Source organism: Lacerta agilis, chromosome 1, assembly GCF_009819535.1.
Source record: "Lacerta agilis isolate rLacAgi1 chromosome 1, rLacAgi1.pri, whole genome shotgun sequence".
In the NCBI taxonomy this organism is placed as follows: domain Eukaryota; kingdom Metazoa; phylum Chordata; class Lepidosauria; order Squamata; family Lacertidae; genus Lacerta; species Lacerta agilis.
In genome coordinates this window covers 21407317-21425483 of record NC_046312.1, presented here as the reverse complement: position 1 = coordinate 21425483, position 18167 = coordinate 21407317, and the positions used below count along the sequence as shown (strand labels likewise).

The 18167-nt window shown below is 45.1% G+C and overlaps 1 protein-coding gene across 1 annotated transcript in view; it reads right to left on the bottom strand.

The window, feature by feature from the left end:
• Positions 1–18167, bottom strand: part of CATSPERB (cation channel sperm associated auxiliary subunit beta) — a 52086-nt gene that overhangs the window by 12856 nt on the left and 21063 nt on the right. Inside the window, exons 10-16 of the mRNA XM_033173453.1 lie at positions 17566–17718; positions 13830–13964; positions 13632–13725; positions 12430–12626; positions 9239–9330; positions 3941–4137; positions 2006–2332 (exon numbers count right to left, since the gene is read on the bottom strand). Coding sequence (XP_033029344.1) covers positions 2006–2332; positions 3941–4137; positions 9239–9330; positions 12430–12626; positions 13632–13725; positions 13830–13964; positions 17566–17718 — 1195 coding nt within the window. The remainder of the gene's footprint in view (positions 1–2005; positions 2333–3940; positions 4138–9238; positions 9331–12429; positions 12627–13631; positions 13726–13829; positions 13965–17565; positions 17719–18167) is intronic.

The window sequence follows — 18167 nt, the reverse complement described above, 5'->3', positions numbered from 1 at the left end:
GAAGTAAGTGTTCCGATTTTCGAATATTTCTCAGAACTCAAAAGTCCGTCCAGCTTCCACTTGAGTGCAAGAAGCTCTTGCAACCAATTGGAAGCTGCACCTCAGAATTTGAATGTTTTGGAAGTCGAACAGTCTTCCGGAACGGATTACGTTCGAGTTCTGAGGTTTTGTATAAAGCATCTGAAGAAGAAGAAGAAGAAGAAGAGGAAGAAGAAGAAGAAGGAGAGTTTGGATTTGATATCCCGCTTTATCACTACCCGAAGGAGTCTCAAAGCAAACAACAAACACTGTGTGAGGTGAGTGGGGCTGAGAGACTTCAAAGAAGCGTGACTAGCCCAAGATGACCCAGCAGCTGCACGTGGAGGAGCGGAGATGCAGACCTGGTTCACCAGATTATAAGTCTACCACTCTTAACCACTACACCAAACTGGCTCTCTGCCAAACATAATGAATAAACAGATCTGTTCTGAAGAGTTTATATGAATGAGATTACTTCATCAGCATTTAGTTTAACTGAAGGTGCTCGGCAGTGTTCCTCCTGATTGAAGGCCTTTGCTATTTCATTGGCTGAATTAATAGATATAACAAATTCAACTAATATATAAAATTCAACTAATATATAAAATTCAACTAATATATAGAAATATAAAATGTTATCCAATGCAAATCTAGGACTTGCTATGTTTTGAAAGATGGAAAAAATATAAGATTTGTTATTGCACACATAATTCTGTTTGGTGCTTTTTTAGATATTTATGAATATGTCTGCCTTTTAATTTATTTTTTGAAGGATTTTTAATGGAATATAGTTTTGGATACAAATGACCAACCCCCCCCCCCAGCATGCAACATCTGCAGATATTATGGAAGTCAGATAAGGTTTGATAATTGGTGTGTGAATTTCTCTTAAGCATTTACAAATATTGGTTATAATTATAATTATATATGCAAAATTCATCATGCGAAAGGCTGGACTGGATGAATCCCAAACTGGAATTAGGATTGCCGGAAGAAATATCAACAACCTCAGATATGCCAATGACACAACCTTGATGGCAGAAAGTGAGGAGGAATTAAAGAACCTTTTAATGAGGGTGAAAGAGGAGAACACAAAATAAGGTCTGAAGCTCAACATCAAAAAACTAAGATCATGGCCACTGGTTCCATCACCTCCTGACAAATAGAAGGGGAAGAAATGGAGGCAGTGAGAGATTTCACTTTCTTGGGCTCCATGATCACTGCAGATGGTGACAGCAGTCACGAAATTAGAAGACGCCTGCTTCTTGGGAGAAAAGCAATGACAAACCTAGACAGCATCTTAAAAAGCAAAGACATCACCTTGCCGACAAAGGTCCGTATAGTTAAAACTATGGTTTTCCCAGTAGTAATGTACGGAAGTGAGAGCTGGACCATAAAGAAGGCTGATCGCCGAAGAATTGATGCTTTTGAATTATGGTGCTGGAGGAGACTCTTGAGAGTCCCATGGACTGCAAGCAGATCAAACTTATCCATCCTTAAAGAAATCAGCCCTGAGTGCTCACTGGAAGGACAGATCCTGAAGCTGAGGCTCCAGTACTTTGGCCACCTCATGATGAGAAGACTCTCTAGAAAAGACCCTGATGTTGGGAAAGATGGAGGGCACAAGGAGAAGGGGATGACAGAGGATGAGATGGTTGGACAGTGTTCTTGAAGCGACAAGCATGAGTTTGGCCAAACTGCAGGAGGCAGTGAAAGATAAGCGTGCCTGGCATGCTCTGGTCCATCGGGTCATGAAGAGTCGGACATGACTGAACGACAGAACAACAACATAATTATTTTTATTATTACATTTTAAAAATTAGTCATGCATATATAAATATATGTAAAATACATTTTGCTGAATTCCAGTTAAATTATTAGAGGATTATAATTTATAAAGAGTTTGCTTTCATACGATTTCAAACACTTTCAGACATTTTATAGAGAATACTTAGAGTAGAGAGACAAGAAATATATGCAGTCTTACCTACATTAACTGGAGTCACTCTGAATTTAAATTCCAGCTTTGACCCAAGATCCAAGTATTTAATGGCATGGCGTGGTAGGTCATCAAACTGTTGTATTGTATATCTACATATGTCAACAACAATTTTCCATTTTCTTTTAGTTACAGTGCCAAAGTCATACAAGAACCACCTCCCAGGTGGAATGTCTGTATTTAAAAGCACCCTATTAGGCATAGTAGCATCTCCTAAAGCATTTTGGTTATCCACATATTGAACAATGAAGAAACTGCTACTGCCTGGAATCACCACTGTTTTCTCAGTATCGGTTGGTTTGAACATATAAGGACCTGGAAAACAACAAAATAATTAAAACATCATTCAACGTGCAAAAGCTGCATTTTCCTTTGTTGTTGCTGTTGCTGTTGTTGTTGCTGCTGCTGCTGCTATGAATATGCCTAATTTAAACAAAAGATAAACTGACCTGAAGCTATGGCTTCTTTGATTTAAAGTTTAGATTCCAAATTTTTGACAGACTGCCACAACCTGTGTGACTCTCCTAGTCAACAGCAGCCCTGTAACTTTCACAGCCCATGAAACTTTCTATTTTGTCAGAAATCTCAGAAATGAACGTTCCCCACATCAAATGGGGTGCGCGTTTTACGTGGTCGCGAGTAGCACCCTTTGAATCACGGTGCCGATCCTGGCAGTTGGGTCTGGCACAGCCTTCCCAGGTTGGATACCTGTGGACTCCACCTACTCCAGCAGCTGCCCAATCCCGGCTGGGGAGGTGTTGCCGGGGGGACTGGCCAGGTAGAAGGAGGGATTATTCAGTACACACAATAGAACTTGAGTCATACCTGGGAAGCAGCCGTTGGATTCAGAGCTTCCCCACCCTCCACTCCCTCAATTGACGTTTACACCAGTACAGATGATATAAAGCCCGGAGGAGCTGGCATCCTAAAATCCTCTTTGATTGCAGATTAACCACCTTCTTTTTCCACAGGCACGCAGGTGCTGCTATGTCAAGGTCGCTGTTGAACCTGCATTGGCAGGTTTCTCCTTTCCCGTAGCAATTCGTCACAACTTTGGTGGTTGCATGCCTTGGGCGGAATCCTTTAGTCATCTACAAAATTGGGGGGTGGGGTGGTGACACCCGCCTCCATTGTGGCGTCGGTAACAGGGTTCCCGTTAAAGGGGTCTCGGGGAGGCATTGACCATACGCCCTGAAGTCATCACTGCCCTCCCCCTCCAGCGGCAGCGAACAGGGGGGCGGGCTATCTGCTTGAACATATGTTCTCCAGAGGTAGCCCACTCCCCACTCATGCTGGATAACCCTGAAATTACCCAGAACCCCGGCTGGGAAGGATAAACGCCCAGTGCCTGAGCCAAGGGCTCCCTACATCTGAATATTAATAAAGTTGTGGCCAATTTAATCCCATAGAACGTTGCCACGTGTCGTTATTTCCCTCAGGGGCGGCCCGGGGTTTGGGGGACTCCGCCTGGCCACGCAATGAAAGCAGTGTCAAGTGAAGGCTGAAATCCAATGCTTCATTTGGGCTGGAAATTGGGGGCTATTTGTCTTCTTTTTATGGGGCTACCAGATTAACTCCTTACCTTATTTTTCTGGGATACACCTTCCATATCCTCCATTCATTTTGCCATTCTGTCTCCATGAGAAAAGTATGAATTTACACATAGTTGGAAACTGATTGGCTGGCTGTTGATTTAGGAAGGGGATTTAGTAGAAATAAAAATGACTGGATGGTGAGGAACATATAAAAGAGGCTACATAGTAAATTAAGAACTGCTGGGCATGGGCCAACAACATGTAACCGATCTTACATTAATAGTCTTCCCTACTATTCTTTTCCTATATATTTCCCCACTGAAGTGTGATTAGCATAAGCCAAAGACTCTCCTTCCAAAAACTTTTCATTATCAGGTGATGCACAAACCTGGAGAAGTCAGGTGAAGCGTGTATGATATACTGGTCCCTGTAGGGGGCAAAATTCTTAAAGTGTTTTCTGTACACGGGCTATCAAGTTTTGATTCAACAGGAAACCGATCTAGAACATCTACCAGCACAGATGATATAAAGCCCGGAGGAGCTGGCGTCCTAAAAACCTCTTTGATTATACACGATCCTCCTGGCCTAAATTAAAAAGAAGCATACATTTAATACCACCTTGATGATGTCAGATTACACGTCTAATGAATTTTAATGAATTTCCACTGGTTCCTAACATTCCCTTGCTGGAAAATAGTGATTTCAAGCATGTCAAGCTGGCACAGGGCTGCTATTCAGCAACTATTTCTGATCTTTTGAATCGCTATGATTTTTTATTGAATTGTAGTAGTTGTTTGAATGATTTTTCTTTATCTTTATACTCTACTGTGCTTTGAATTTACTACCATGATCACAATGACCGTTCCCCACATCAAATGAGGTGCGCATTTTGCGTGGTCACGTGTAGCCTCCACATGTATCCAGCTGGTCTGACACCACCTTCCCAGCTGGATATATGTGGTCTCTGCCTACTCCAGCAGGTGCCCAATCCCACCTGGGGAGGTGTTGCCTGGGGGATTGCCCAGGTGGAAGGAGGGAATACACAGTGCACACAATAGAAGTTGAGTCATACCTGGGAAGCAGCTGTTGTGGTGTTAACCCATTGACGCTTGCATCCTTACACAGGGAATTAACGGTTTTGCTTGCTGTTTTTTACAGCCTTTGGTAGCAATTCTTGCTGCAACTCAGTACTTGCCTCATTACCCCGTGTAAATTTGACTTTACAGACTTAGAACAGTTTCCCCCAACACCCCCTCCCATTCCTTTGCCAACTGTCATACCATACAGCTCATCTAGTCTGGCACCATGCCACCTAAGCATCAGGTTGTTTCCCCTCCCCGCACCAAAAGGGGCACTGTAAGGAGTGCACCCTCTGAGTCAGCCCAGGGACAGGCTGCCGATCAGTGCAAAGAAACGTGCAAAGTCCACCAAGAGGAAGGGCAGCGGGAGGCCAATCTCGCTCTAGCAGCCCTCCAGTCTCAGCAGGCCGTGCCTGCAGGGGGGCGGCCACCAAACCAACCCACAGGGTGAGCTCCTCCTCTACACGCTCATCCCATAGTGGTAGTGTCCCGCGCTCGGAACACGGATGCGGCATGGAAAGAACCATCGCTCAGTTGAGACGATGCCTGGAGTGGTACGAGTCTTGTGGGAGCTCTGCGTCTCCTCACCATGGCAGGGGAGGATACAGCAGTAGTTTGCCTGACCGCCGTGCGCGTGACAGGTCGACCTCACCAATAGCATCCGCTAGACGCAGAGGTAGGTCCCCCCGCCCTAGCTCTTCTGACAGGTACATGAGCGACAAGAGCCCTGAGTCGCACAGAACGTGCCATCGCGGGAGGAGACACCACAGATGCAGGAGAAGAGGACACAAGTGCAAAAGGGAGTCCTCTGGATCATCCACCTCTTCAGGTAGGTCCAGTTCTTGTAACTGCAGCCATGGTCGGTGCACCAAAGGTTATTGGGTTACAGGCCCACATGCCCCTGGGCTACCACAGTGGGTCTGGCGCCGACGCAATCAGAGGCATAGGTGGGAGCACGGCTCTATTGCGCCTTGTGGGGAAGAGGGCATTGACTCCAGAGGCCAGATCAGAGAGTTGAATTTTAAAAGAACTAATGACCCCCCAGGCATCGGTCTGCAGACAAAGCTGAAGGAGAGCATCCTTAATGGGGAGTTTGTTGACCTATTCTCTCTGCTATCCCCTGCCTCTGCTACAAGCCAAAAATCTAAATCGGCTGAGCAATGAAAAAAAGACAAAAAAGTTACCATAAAGCGTAACTTTCGCAACTGGTTCACTGCGTTTGCCACCTACGCAGGGGTGGTAGCGGCCACTTATCCGGATAGGGCTTGGCATCTTTACAACTACCTGCTCATTATCTTAAAGGCGGAAGCCATGGCAGGTGAAGCGGCGGCGCTCGCCTATGACCACTCGTTTAGGGAACGGGCAGCCCAGGATCCCACATTCAGATGGGATGTTTTGGATAATAAAGTATGGTCTGAGCTAGTTGTTCCATATTTTGAGAAGAAACCTGACTACGCAAAAACAGTCAAAACCAGCAGCCAAGGTCCCCAGGAGATCATGCTGGGAGTATAACAATGGGGCTTGCTTTAGGGGAAAATGTCGTTTTGCCCATGAGTGTGAATGCTGCAGTGGATCCCATCCTACCTCCAAATGCTTTCGAGGAAAGAAGCTTTTTTGTGGATCACGCAGCACAGGTGCAGGCACATCCCAGGCCAGATATGAGGCCGGAGCATCTGCAGGCGCTTCTGGATCCCAACCTACCAAAAGCAACACCTGCAAATAACCTTCTTCTTTCCCTAGGCGCCTCACCCATCTCTCTTCCAGCCATGCTGCCGTTTTTACACGAATATCCCAACAGAGAGGCAGCAAAATACATCGAGGAGGGCTTTAGAGAGGGCTTTCGTATTCCTGTGGTAGGCACACCTTCTCGCACAGACCCCCCCAACCAAAAGTCGGTACGTGAAATGCCACACATTGCTGAGAGAAAAATTGGGCGCATGGCGGGTCCATTCCCTGAGCCTCCTTTTTCTAACCTCACAGTATCACCACTGGGTATCGTCCCAAAGAAGGTGCCGGGTGAGTTTTGTATGATACATAACCTGTCTTACCCGAAGGATCAGTGAATGATGCCATTCCACATGACCAATGCTCAGTCAAATATGCATCTCTTGACCAAGTGGTCAAGTTGGTTAGGGAATGCGGCCCAGGCACCCTCATGGCAAAATGCGACATTGAATCAGCCTTCCGCCTGCTCCCAGTGCACCCACAGGATTTATGGCTGTTAGGCTTCAAATTTCAGGACATGTGGTACTTTGACAAAGCCATGCCCATGGGCTGCTCCATAGCCTGTGCCGCCTTCAAAACTTTCAGTACTTTTGTGGAGTGGGCCATGAAAACAAGGTCAGGGTCCCATTGCATCTCACATTACCTAGATCAGTGTTTTTCAACCTTTTTTGGACAAAGGCACACTTGTTTCATGAAAAAAATCACGAGGCACACCACCATTAGAAAATGTTAAAAAATTTAACTCTGTGACTATATTGACTATATATAAAGTAATTCTCTTGAATTTTTCAATTTTTCCCACGGCACACCAGGCAACATCTCGCGGCACACTAGTGTGCCGCGGAACAGTGGTTGAAAAACACTGACTTAGATGACTACTTTCTGGTCCAACCAGCAGGATCAGATGCCTGCCCCAAGGCAATGGCCTGCTTCATCTAGCTGGCCGCAGAGTTTGGCATCCCCCTGGTAGCAGACAAGACTGAGGGCCCAACCACAGTTATGTCATACCTAGGCATTGAGCTAGACTCCGTTAACCAAACACCCCGCTTACCACAGGCCAAGTTCCTGGCACTGAGGGACCTGCTGACTGCCAGGATCCCCCATAAGAAGGCCACACTGCGTCAAGTTCAGACGCTTTTAGGACACCTCAATTTCGCATGCAAGGTCATCGCACCAGGCTGCGCATTCTGCGCAAGGCTAAATCATCTCACTGCAGGAGGTGTGGCTTCCCATCACCACATCAGGATTACCAAAGATATAAGGGAAGACCTAAAAACGTGGTTGACCTTCCTGCAAAGCTATAACGGGGTTTCCTTTTGGCAAATCTGGCTGCAGCCTCGGGAGGAACTGCAGATACACTCAAGACGCCTCTGGTCGCTTTGGCTTTGGTGTATACTTTAGGGGACACTGGTGTGCCCAACCTTGGCCGGCTTCATGGCATGCAGCAGGCATTACATGCGATCTAACATTTCTCAAGTTCTTTCCAATACTAGTGGCTCTCTGCATCTGGGGACACCATCTCAGGGACACCAGGGTGTGCTTTGGGTTGGATAACCAGGCTGTGGTAAGGATCATCGCAAAGCAGTCAGCAAAGTCCGACAGGGTGATTCGTATACTACATCTCTTTGTGCTAGAATGCCTCAAAGGTAATATCTCCTTTTCATCAAGGTTTATTCCGGGCCTCAATAACGACATTGTGGATGCCCTGTCTCGCTTTCAGATGCAGCGTTTCCGCAGCCTAGCGCCCGAGGCCGACCAGTTATCGAAGGCATTTCCAGTGGATCTCTGGGAAGTTGGAGAAGTGAAGTGACATCAGGAATATTGAATGCCCTCGCTCCATCCACATTGCAGTATTACCTCAGAGCCTGGTCACAGTTTGAGCAGTTCAGAGCTAAGTGTGATCCACGACACAAACGTACACCCAGGGAGTCCAACGTGCTAAAATACCTAGTATTTATAAAACGGAGAGGCATGGCTCTCAAAACCATCAGGCTACACAAGGCCACAATCTCTTACCTTAGTAATTGCTTGAGACACCCTGATCCCTGTAACACATTCAGCGTAAGAAAATTGATCGCAGGTTGGCAACGCACACACCCTCCTATGCCTGACAAACGGAGGCCAATCCCTATTGAAACCCTCCGAATGATTTGAGACGTGCTCCCTCGCATATGTTGGTCCCACTATGAGGTCAAGCTCTTCAGGGCCGCCTTCTTGTCATTTTTCAGTGCTCTCTGGATAGGAGAGTGCATTAGCGACGCAAAATCAACCCACCACAGGGGACTGACAGTCAACCATGTTAATCTTGACAACCACAAGGTTCACATCAGAATACACGCCTCAAAGACCGACCAGTTAGGCAGGGGTACCACCCTTACATTGGCATGCACTCCCCAAACTGGCCCCTGCCCAGTTTCTGACACGCGCAAATTCATTAAAGTGCGCCCCCCCCTGGGCCCGGCCCTCTCTTGGCCCATGCCACAGGCCGCCCTATGGCCCGCTGTCAATTTATTGCGGTATTACGGAAGGCCATTCAGGCCTGCAGTGGTGACCCGGTGCAATTCTCTGGCCGTTCTTTCCGCATCGGGGCAGCAACCACAGCGGCGGCAAGCGGGCTCACCGCAGATCACATAAAGGCAATGGGGCGGTGGCGCTCATCCGCCTACAAGGGCTATATCAGGCAAAACCAGCAGGCATTTATGAATGCCATTTAATTCTTTCAGGCGTGCCCCCAAAATCGGTGTGGATCTTCAGCCACAGCATAGTACATTGGGCAGCGGTCCATGCCACCATCGGCCTATCTGATGAACATCTGGGCCTTCAGCCAAAGATTAACATCTCCTGGTTCGGGCACCACAGAATGTGCTGGGGTGCACTGCTACCTTGGTTGCGTCACGAGCTTGCGTTTTGTCCACCAAATGCGGTTGTGTTCCACCTTGGCGAGATCAATCTGATCGTTCGGAACAGCATAGTTCTGATAAAGAAGGCAATCGCAGACCTGGAGAACTTACATGCCACACACCCTAACATCACTATATTCTGGTCGGAACTTCTCCCAAGCTTGCAATGGCGCAACAACCTCACACCTATTAGACTTACTCACGCTGTTGAAAAAATAGAGCATTGCGAGCAGCAATCTCGTGCATTGGGGCTGTGTAGTAAAACATCCCAGCATCAAAATACACAGGAAGGAACTCTTTAGGCCCGATGGTGTTCACCTTTTAATCACTGGTAATGATTATTGGCTTTAACCACTTTAGTACAATATCGAGTTACATGTGTGTCTTCCAGTTTAAAAAATATATAAACAAACGGTTTTTCAAGAACAACTTGCAAGTTCTGCAAGCTTCAGTTCTAGGTACATCATACAGTATAAATTCTGATTTCTGAAGATCAAACACACGTCTCCCTTTATAATCAAGGGGGTTATAATCAAGGGGGTTTATTGGCTGAGCGACATTAGGCATGGCCTTTTGGAATGGTTGGCGGAATGCAAAGTGTCTGTTCAGGTGTAGGTAGTCTTGGCGGCGAGACCGCGATTTTGTGGTCTCGGGTGGCGGTTGCAGGCCTTGGGTGGAATCCTTTAGTCATCTACCTAAAATGGAGGGGGTGTGGGGGCAGTGACCCCTGCCCCTATTGCAGCAGTGATAAAAGGGTTCCCGTTAAAAGGGTCTTAGGGGGAGGCATTGGCCATACGTCCAGAGGTTGTCATTGCCCTCCCCCTCCAGTGGCGGTGAGCAGGGGGGCGGGCTACCTGCTTGAACATATGTTCTCCAGAGCTAGCCCAATCCCCACACATGCTGGATAACCCTGAAATTACCCAGAATCCTGGCTGGGGGGCTGGGAAGGATAAACGCCCAATGCCTGTGCCAAGGTCTCCCTACACCTGAATCTTAATAAAGTTGTGGCCAATTTTAATCCCACAGAACGTTGTCCCGTGTCGTTATTTCCCTCAGGGGCTGCCCGGGGTTTGGGGGGACTCCGCCTGACCACGCAATGTCTGTTAACTTGTATTGGTATTATTATTACTGTGAGCCACTTTGAGCTCAACATTTGTTGTGGGGAAAGCAGAATACAAATATTAAATCAAATCAAAATCAAATGTATTTCTTATCACACGGAAATACCCCTTAATCTCCATGTTAGGTATACCCAGTAAGTGCAATACTTCATGGGCCATATTATCTGAACCTGTTCCTTCAGGCTCCAGCAATATCACATCCCTGGAAGACAGCAGACTCCAGCAGTCTTTGCTCCCAAATGTGCTGGTGGGTCTCCCCTCCCCCATGAGGAAGTCATGGGGAAACCCTGTTGTCATCCTACACACAGCAGGAACAGTTTCCAATTTCCTATGACACACACATCTCCTACTGATATATTATTGAAGCCTATAAGTTTTGTTTGAAACTTGCATTACACGGTATACATTGCATATGTTAGTACAAAGTGATTCTAAGAGCAGGTAAAACAAGAAAGTGGCAACCCTCTGAACAATTTAAACAAATTAGAGAGATGCTATTTTGCTGTATTCTGTAAAATAGCAGGGTACATTAAAAAGAAAAACCCAACAGAACAAGACATTGCTTGACAAGTATGTTAACAAAACTTATGCTGTTATTGATATTTACTCATAATCTAATCTTTTGCCTCTGTGCAGATTACTGAATCTCTCACGTGGTACATTTATCAGTGGCTCATGGTTTAAAACTAACATTTGCTCTTCAGTGATATACTGTATAGCCAAAGGACATTCAAAACCTAAGTCAATATCCTGGAACAAAGTGAGAAAATTAATTATATTATTTTTTCATCCGTTTCTAGATACAAAACTTGCTAAACTATTTTAGGAATAAATGGGAATTTAAAAAAATAAGAGATAATTGAATTTATAATAACAATCTGAAGAGAAATTACTTAGAAACTGGTAATTAAACAGCACATAGCTGCAGTAATCACAAAATACTGATATTTCGAAATTTCTCCCTAGTTTCTCTTAAATTTCTAATCCGTTCCAGACTATGTTTTTAAAAAAACAGTATTTGCTCAGGGCACTGAAGATAATGGTACCCCTGACCATTAGATCCAGTCGTGGACGACTCTGGGGTTGCGGCACTCATCTCGCTTTACTGGCCGAGGGAGCCTGCGTTTGTCCACAGACAGTGTCCAGGTCATGTGGCCAGCATGACTAAGCTGCTTCTGGTGAACCAGAGCAGCGCACGAAAATGCCATTTACCTTCCCGCTGGAGCGGTTCCTATTTATCTACTTGCACTTTCACGTGCTTTCCAACTGCTAGGTTGGCAGGAGTTGGGACCAAACAACAGGAGTTCACCCCATTCGCGGGGATTCAAACCGCCAACATTTCGATCGGCAAGCCCTAGGCTCAGTGGCTTAGACCACAACACCACCCGCGTCCCTGAAGGAGTCAGTTAAAGCTAAGCACTTTCAGGTCCCATTTAAAGAAGGGAAGGAATTGAAGTTGGCAACTTAGTTGAAGCATTACGTGACTTTGGCTGTGCTACTGCTAGGGGGGTGGGGGCAAACCCAATGGTTTTCTGGAAGTTTCATTAATGCAATCCCTCAGCATATAGGGAACATATATAGGAAATATGGTTTGGATTGAGCTGACCCCACTGTGCCGCTGAGGTCCACTGCCTTTCAAGGTGATGATGCCTGGCCAGGCACGAGGAACAGCCAATGCCCAGACTGCCAGCTTCTTGGCAGGGAATTGACCAGGGTTCCTGGGACTGAGGAGAGATTTCCTGCAACGACTGGAGCACGTGAGGCCAGAGCTCAAGGGACCGCAAATGTCGCCCCCGTTCCCCTCCAGAAAGCAGTGAGCAGCTATTGTTTTTCAGGAACCACAGAATTGTCTTTCTTGCTGTAACCCATTATAATGGTGGCTTTTCTGAAATCAACTTTTTTTTTAAAGAATAAAATCTATTATAAGGATATCTAGACAGTGGTGAAAAAAGTGCTGGATTAATGACTCCAGTGTCAATTCTAGCATTAGCATCCTACTTTGACATGTTGGAAGAGTGAAGGTTTGTCCTTAACAAGAACAACAATTATTACAATCTCATAGACATTTTTCATTTGCTCATCAAAAGCATACTTAACCTTCAATAAAGTGTCCACATCCACATTCGTTTCTTTCACAAATGTGTCAGTTGTATCATTCAGAGAAATATGATTTAATATTCCCAGGTGGTCAAAGTACATGTTGAAGATACCCTTTGCCGGCGGGAAAAGCTTGGCATATGTCAGTAAACCTACAGAAAAGTGGAAAAATAAATAATGGGCATGCACCAAATCTTATTAGCATAGGAAGCATGAGTTTATTCTGTAATAGGATTCTGTGAATATTTGGAGAGATCAACAACTCTCCCAACTGATATTTAATCAATGCAATGAGGAAATAGATTGTTTTGATCAGGAAAAAGTGTATCTAAGTTATGCAACTTCAGACAATAGTTCCTAAGCAAATCCTAACAAAGGGTCAGGATCTAACAAGGCCATATGTGGTCAAATACTTGGAAGCATGCAAGGTGTTGTTCCTTTTTGGAAGAAGCTCCTTGTGCCTCACGGTCTGAATGGATTGATCTGCAGTGGAGGGTTTTGGAAGGTGGGGATAGATTCAGGGTGCTGCAGCAACAAATGAGTGGACTAAAAGCCTCCAAGACCCACTGGAAGATTACAACAGCTCTTTGGATCCCAGCCAACCATACTATACTATGAGATATCAGAAAGCAGAATGCAAACGGCATTTATTGCCTGGAGAATAATGTGAAAATAGGGGCATCAGGAGACATGATAATAGCCTTTGCTGTTGGTCACCCAAGTTCCTGCAATCTCACTTGCTCCATATTTAAAGGGAATTGCCGATGACTCGAACGAAGCCAAACTGAGATATCTACTGAATGATGAAGACCCTCCAAGATCACTTACGGTTGCCAGATTTCTGATCACCGTCCTATCCCAAAAGAAGAAAAACGGACTTCTGGGCGGATTCGACATTCCTTTTAAATCATGACTCAGGATGTAATTATGTGTTACCTTAATTGATGTTTTTATAATTTTATAAATAGGGGGTGATGTTTTATGTTGTAAATTTACTGCTTACTCTGTTACTTTAAAGTCCTTTCGAAGTTCTAAGCAGAAAAGGCTAAGTATATATATGTTGTTTGAAAAATCGTGCGCGATGGGCCGTAATAATATCTATCTATCTATCTATCTATCTATCTATCTATCTGTCTATCTATCTATCTATCACTTGCTTCTTGGTTTGGGCACCCTTAGGGCTCCTTGGTTCTGCCCAGCAGAGAGTGAATTCCTTAGGTGCATCAGTTGCTTCCACTTGCTTCTCCCTATCTAAATAAGAGAACACATACGTTGGGGAACCTGGTTTCTTAGCCTAATCTCATATTTGAGTCTTCAAAGACTGTAGGCGACTCCACTTTGTAATGTTTTCCTACCTGCCTTAGGTTTGCCGAGTCAGTCACAAATATAATCGCTTGGGTGTAAACACATGAATCTGCATCTATAATCATCTCAGCATTTAGGGTAAATAACGGTATAAAAGTGCCGCCTCCATCATAAGAAATCCACACCTAAAAGGGAGGGGGAGAGACAATAATGAATATTGTCTAAGAGATCTTTGTTGGCATCCATCTGTCTTGAGAGACAATGGAGTGCGCCTCTGGGGGTGAAGTCAAACCACTGTGTTAGCAGCACTGAAGTGACCTCTCCAGGGGTACAAGCCTGGGCAGTGAGTGTGGAGGTCGTGGGCTGCCCAGAAAAAACAAGCCCCTCCCCCCGGTCTTGCTGATGTGGTCCAAAGGAAAGCAGGGTAATATGTTTGGCACCAACTTGATTGCAGGAATTGCCGGAAGGAGGTGTACAAGGAGTTATCCAAGCATCTTAGGGATTCCAGACCAGATTTATGTAGGGTTTGCTCCTTGGCATTTTTTTCTCCCTAATACCGTATATCCCACAAGGCAGCAGAGGTTTAGGACCAGAGTTTTCCTTCTCCTAGATGGGCTATCTTACCAGGCTGATGAGCCTCACCTGCCCCTCACGTCCTTCTACAGCATGTGCAGAAACCGCCTTCTTCACCACTGGACCCATAATGGGTTTCATCTGCCCAATCCACCACAGCCTGTCTTCACAAGCAGGGGAAGTCCGTAACTCAACGAAGGTTTGAAACCCATCAGCAACCCTCACCTGGTTTAGCAGGTCACTCAAAGCCATTTCCTGGGGTGTGGCCGCTGTCACATACTGACAGCTAATAGGAGCCACAGGTGAGAATTGAGCGCAAGGTAGGGACTAAAGGTGGACAAACTACCCCAGAAGGAGCATGACATGCCCCCCAACAAAAGTACTGCTCTGACACCCCATCATTTGAAATACTTAGAAGCAACACATTGTCTTGAAGATGCTGACGAATATTTACAAAAAGTCACTTCCACTTGAGCGACCGAGGAATATGGCTGAAATTCCATCTAGCTTCAGCTCCCACGGGGTTATTAGAGGTTGAGAAGGGAGTAATCAGCCTCTCAAAATCTTCCCGGGGTACGGGAAGATGCTGCCTCATCCGCGTTTGCCTGATAAGCCAGCTCCAAATTCGGAAAGGAGGAGGAGGTGGGGGGCACCGGGTGGAAAGCCCCTGAGAGAGCCCAGACCTCCCCAACGCTATATCTTATGAGCGACTCAAGTTCCATTACTTAAGATTAAAAAAATGGAGTTAAGTTTTGGACACGCTTCAAGCGTAGGAAGATTTTAATCTGCTAAATAAATCAGCCACTGAGGAACTAAAAAAAGGACGGAGAAAGCATAACATCGGATAGTAGAAATGAAAGGGGGGGTGAGCTTTTACTTTTTTCTATTGTACTTTAATTCATTATATTATTGGCAAAAAACCCCCGGAAAAACTGCCTTACTACGTATAGCAAGTGAGAATGGAAATTTGGAAAACTGTGGATATAATATGGTTTTAAGAGTTATAAACTGTGTGGAAATAAAAACGTTATATAACTAAGACATTGGATTTGTGAATGGCTTGGAAGAAGATAAAAGATTCTTTAATTTGCTGATATGGACAGATGAAAGATCTCATTAACTGTTCATTATAAATTTTGGATGGCTTCCCGGAGTGTCGCAGTTAAAAATTGGAAATCCGCCATATTGAAAGTTGAAACCGGACCAAAGAACACTAATCATAGGGGGAGGGATATAAGTGATTATATTTTCTCTCTTTTTTATGTGATTAAACCTCCTCTGAAAAGGCTAAGATCTGAGGTACCGGCCCAGGAAAAATAATGAGCAGGACGTTTAGTTTTGATGTTATCAGAATTGGATAAGATGGCGGCTGCAAATAACAAAAAGACTTTTGGATTGACTCGACAGAAATACCAGTTGTGAGGAGTTGGAAGAGAATCAGACTGATATAAAATCCACACAGAAACATATTATTCACTTTAAATCACTTGTGGGAATAACTCAGAGGCTGTGAAAGAATGAAGGATAACAACAGATAGAACTGGAGATCATCGGAAAGAATACAACGTGCAGTGGAATTGAGATGATGAGGAGCCTTCCAAAACTTGAAGCATGGGGAGTCCCGAAAAAATAAATTATAATTTGGCAGAATATATGGATTATGTATAATTTGGTATATTTAATATGATTTGATTGAATTGTTAATTTGGAAACTTTAATAAAAATGATTTATAATTTATTTATTTTTTTACAAAAAGTCACCCAGATGCAGACTTCCAGGGGAGAGGAATGGTGGTTTGGCTGTCTCTCTGTTAGCTCCTGACTGTTAACCACTCCGAAGATAAGGGTGATCTGGGAGTTATGCTCAAACGAATGAATATTCAGAAACAAGTCACTGGACAATATATCCCACAGGATAGCAACTCTGTTGCATGCCTGTAGAACTCAGTTCACATGCATCTTGCTAATACACATCCAGCAAGCCAACGTTTGACCAGCATGCAGGACAAAACACCTGTCAATCACCCAACATCATGATCATGCCAGGGGGCAGTCAGATGAGCCGTCCTGGGCACCTGCCCAAATTTGCATTGAAAGTGTTGCCAAATCAGTGCCTTTTCATCTCTGCTGTAGCAGCAGTTTCAATGCAATCAGCTTTCTCATCCTGGAGCAAGGTGTGCTCTCCGTGCGCACCAGCTGATGTGGGCACCCGAGTCAAGACACCCATTTTTTTAAAAAAAGAAATTAATAATGGTTTGAAGTCTTAACCCAGGTGTGAGACAGCTTAGCAATGTAAAAATGCAGGCTGAACCATCATGCAGGACAAAGGAAGATTACTCTGGCCACTAACTAAGTACAGAGCCATTAAGAAACAAGATGGGGCCACTAAGGGCCACTGGCAATCCAAGAGAACTGTCCTCCCCTCCCACCTCCTGAAAGTAAACAGAGACAGGAAATTTGGAAGGTTGCCAGGGTAACTGGGTGTGATGTCACAAGAAGAGTTTGGGGTGTCGGGCAGGAGGGTTGGAACAGAAAAAGGAAAGGAGCACGGTCTTGGCAGGCAGGCTGAGGGGAAGCTGGGAGAGATGCCTTGGACTGCAGTGCTGTGAGGGGAAAGCCTCTCTTGGGATGACAGTGCTGGAAGATCTGGACCCCCTCCATCTAAATTCAGGTGTAACTATGTGAATAAATCCTAACTCTTAAAGCTATGACAGCCTCCTCTCAGACCCTCCAAGTGTCTCCATTTCCCAGGGATGTCCTGATTTAGAGAAGCCATCCCGGTTTCTGATTTGATCCAGGAATGTCCCACTTTTCCTTAGGACATCCTTATTTTCATTGGAAATTTTTTGGATGGTATGGAGTTATCCAACCCCCGAGCCGTATGAAGGCAATCCATAGGGAAGTGGTTTTTTTAAAAAAAAGTTTAATGTTTTTATATACGTTGGAAGCTGCCCAGAGTGCTGGGGCAACCAAGTAAGATGTGTCAGGTTTAAATAGTAGAACTATTGTTATGGAATGGGAAATTCCTATTTTCATCGGAGAAATGTTGGAGGGTGTGTCACTTCTGCGTCTTGATTCTGAAGGGAAACACGGCCACAGGGTGAGGGTCTGGAACGCCCAGAATCCTGCTACCGCTTGACAGAGGTTGGGGGTTGGCATGCCACCTTTGCAACACTATGGACCAGTTGTTAATACACCTTCCTTCTTACACACCTGATTGCCATATGCATACAGAAAATGGCTGTTTGTGTGAAAATACAATCCATTTGGTATAAATCTCTTATCTGGAAACCAGAAGGCTGGGAATTTTCTTTTTTTATTCATGCTGCCGCCTGTTAACTTATGCACTGATACCAATGCCCGATTCTAGGAAGAAAAAGAAGGAAACACAGATAAACATATGCATTATCAAAGAAAGAAATGATATAGTAGAAACACAGTGTCCAAGCAGAGTATTAGAACTGGGCAGTTATAGCTGCCTAACGAGAGCCAATTCATACCTGGTTAAGACCTTCTCATTACCAGGAAGGCGTTCATTGAAGGGAAGGCCCTGGTTCATCCCTTAGGCACAGCTAATAAGCACTTTCTGAGAGGCTGGGACCTCTAAGTTCAGGAAAGAAGCTGAGAAAACGGAACAGACACGAAGAGCTGGCTCAAACAGCTGCCATATGGAGCCAGAACTGCACTCAGATGGGCAGAATGCCCTTCTGCTGCAAAAAGATTAAGTAATCAGTACGGATTTCATTTTCTTCTCTGCCACACTGCTGCTTCTGCCTCTTCAGGAAGTGCTTGTTAGACAGGCCTTGAAGTCCCAG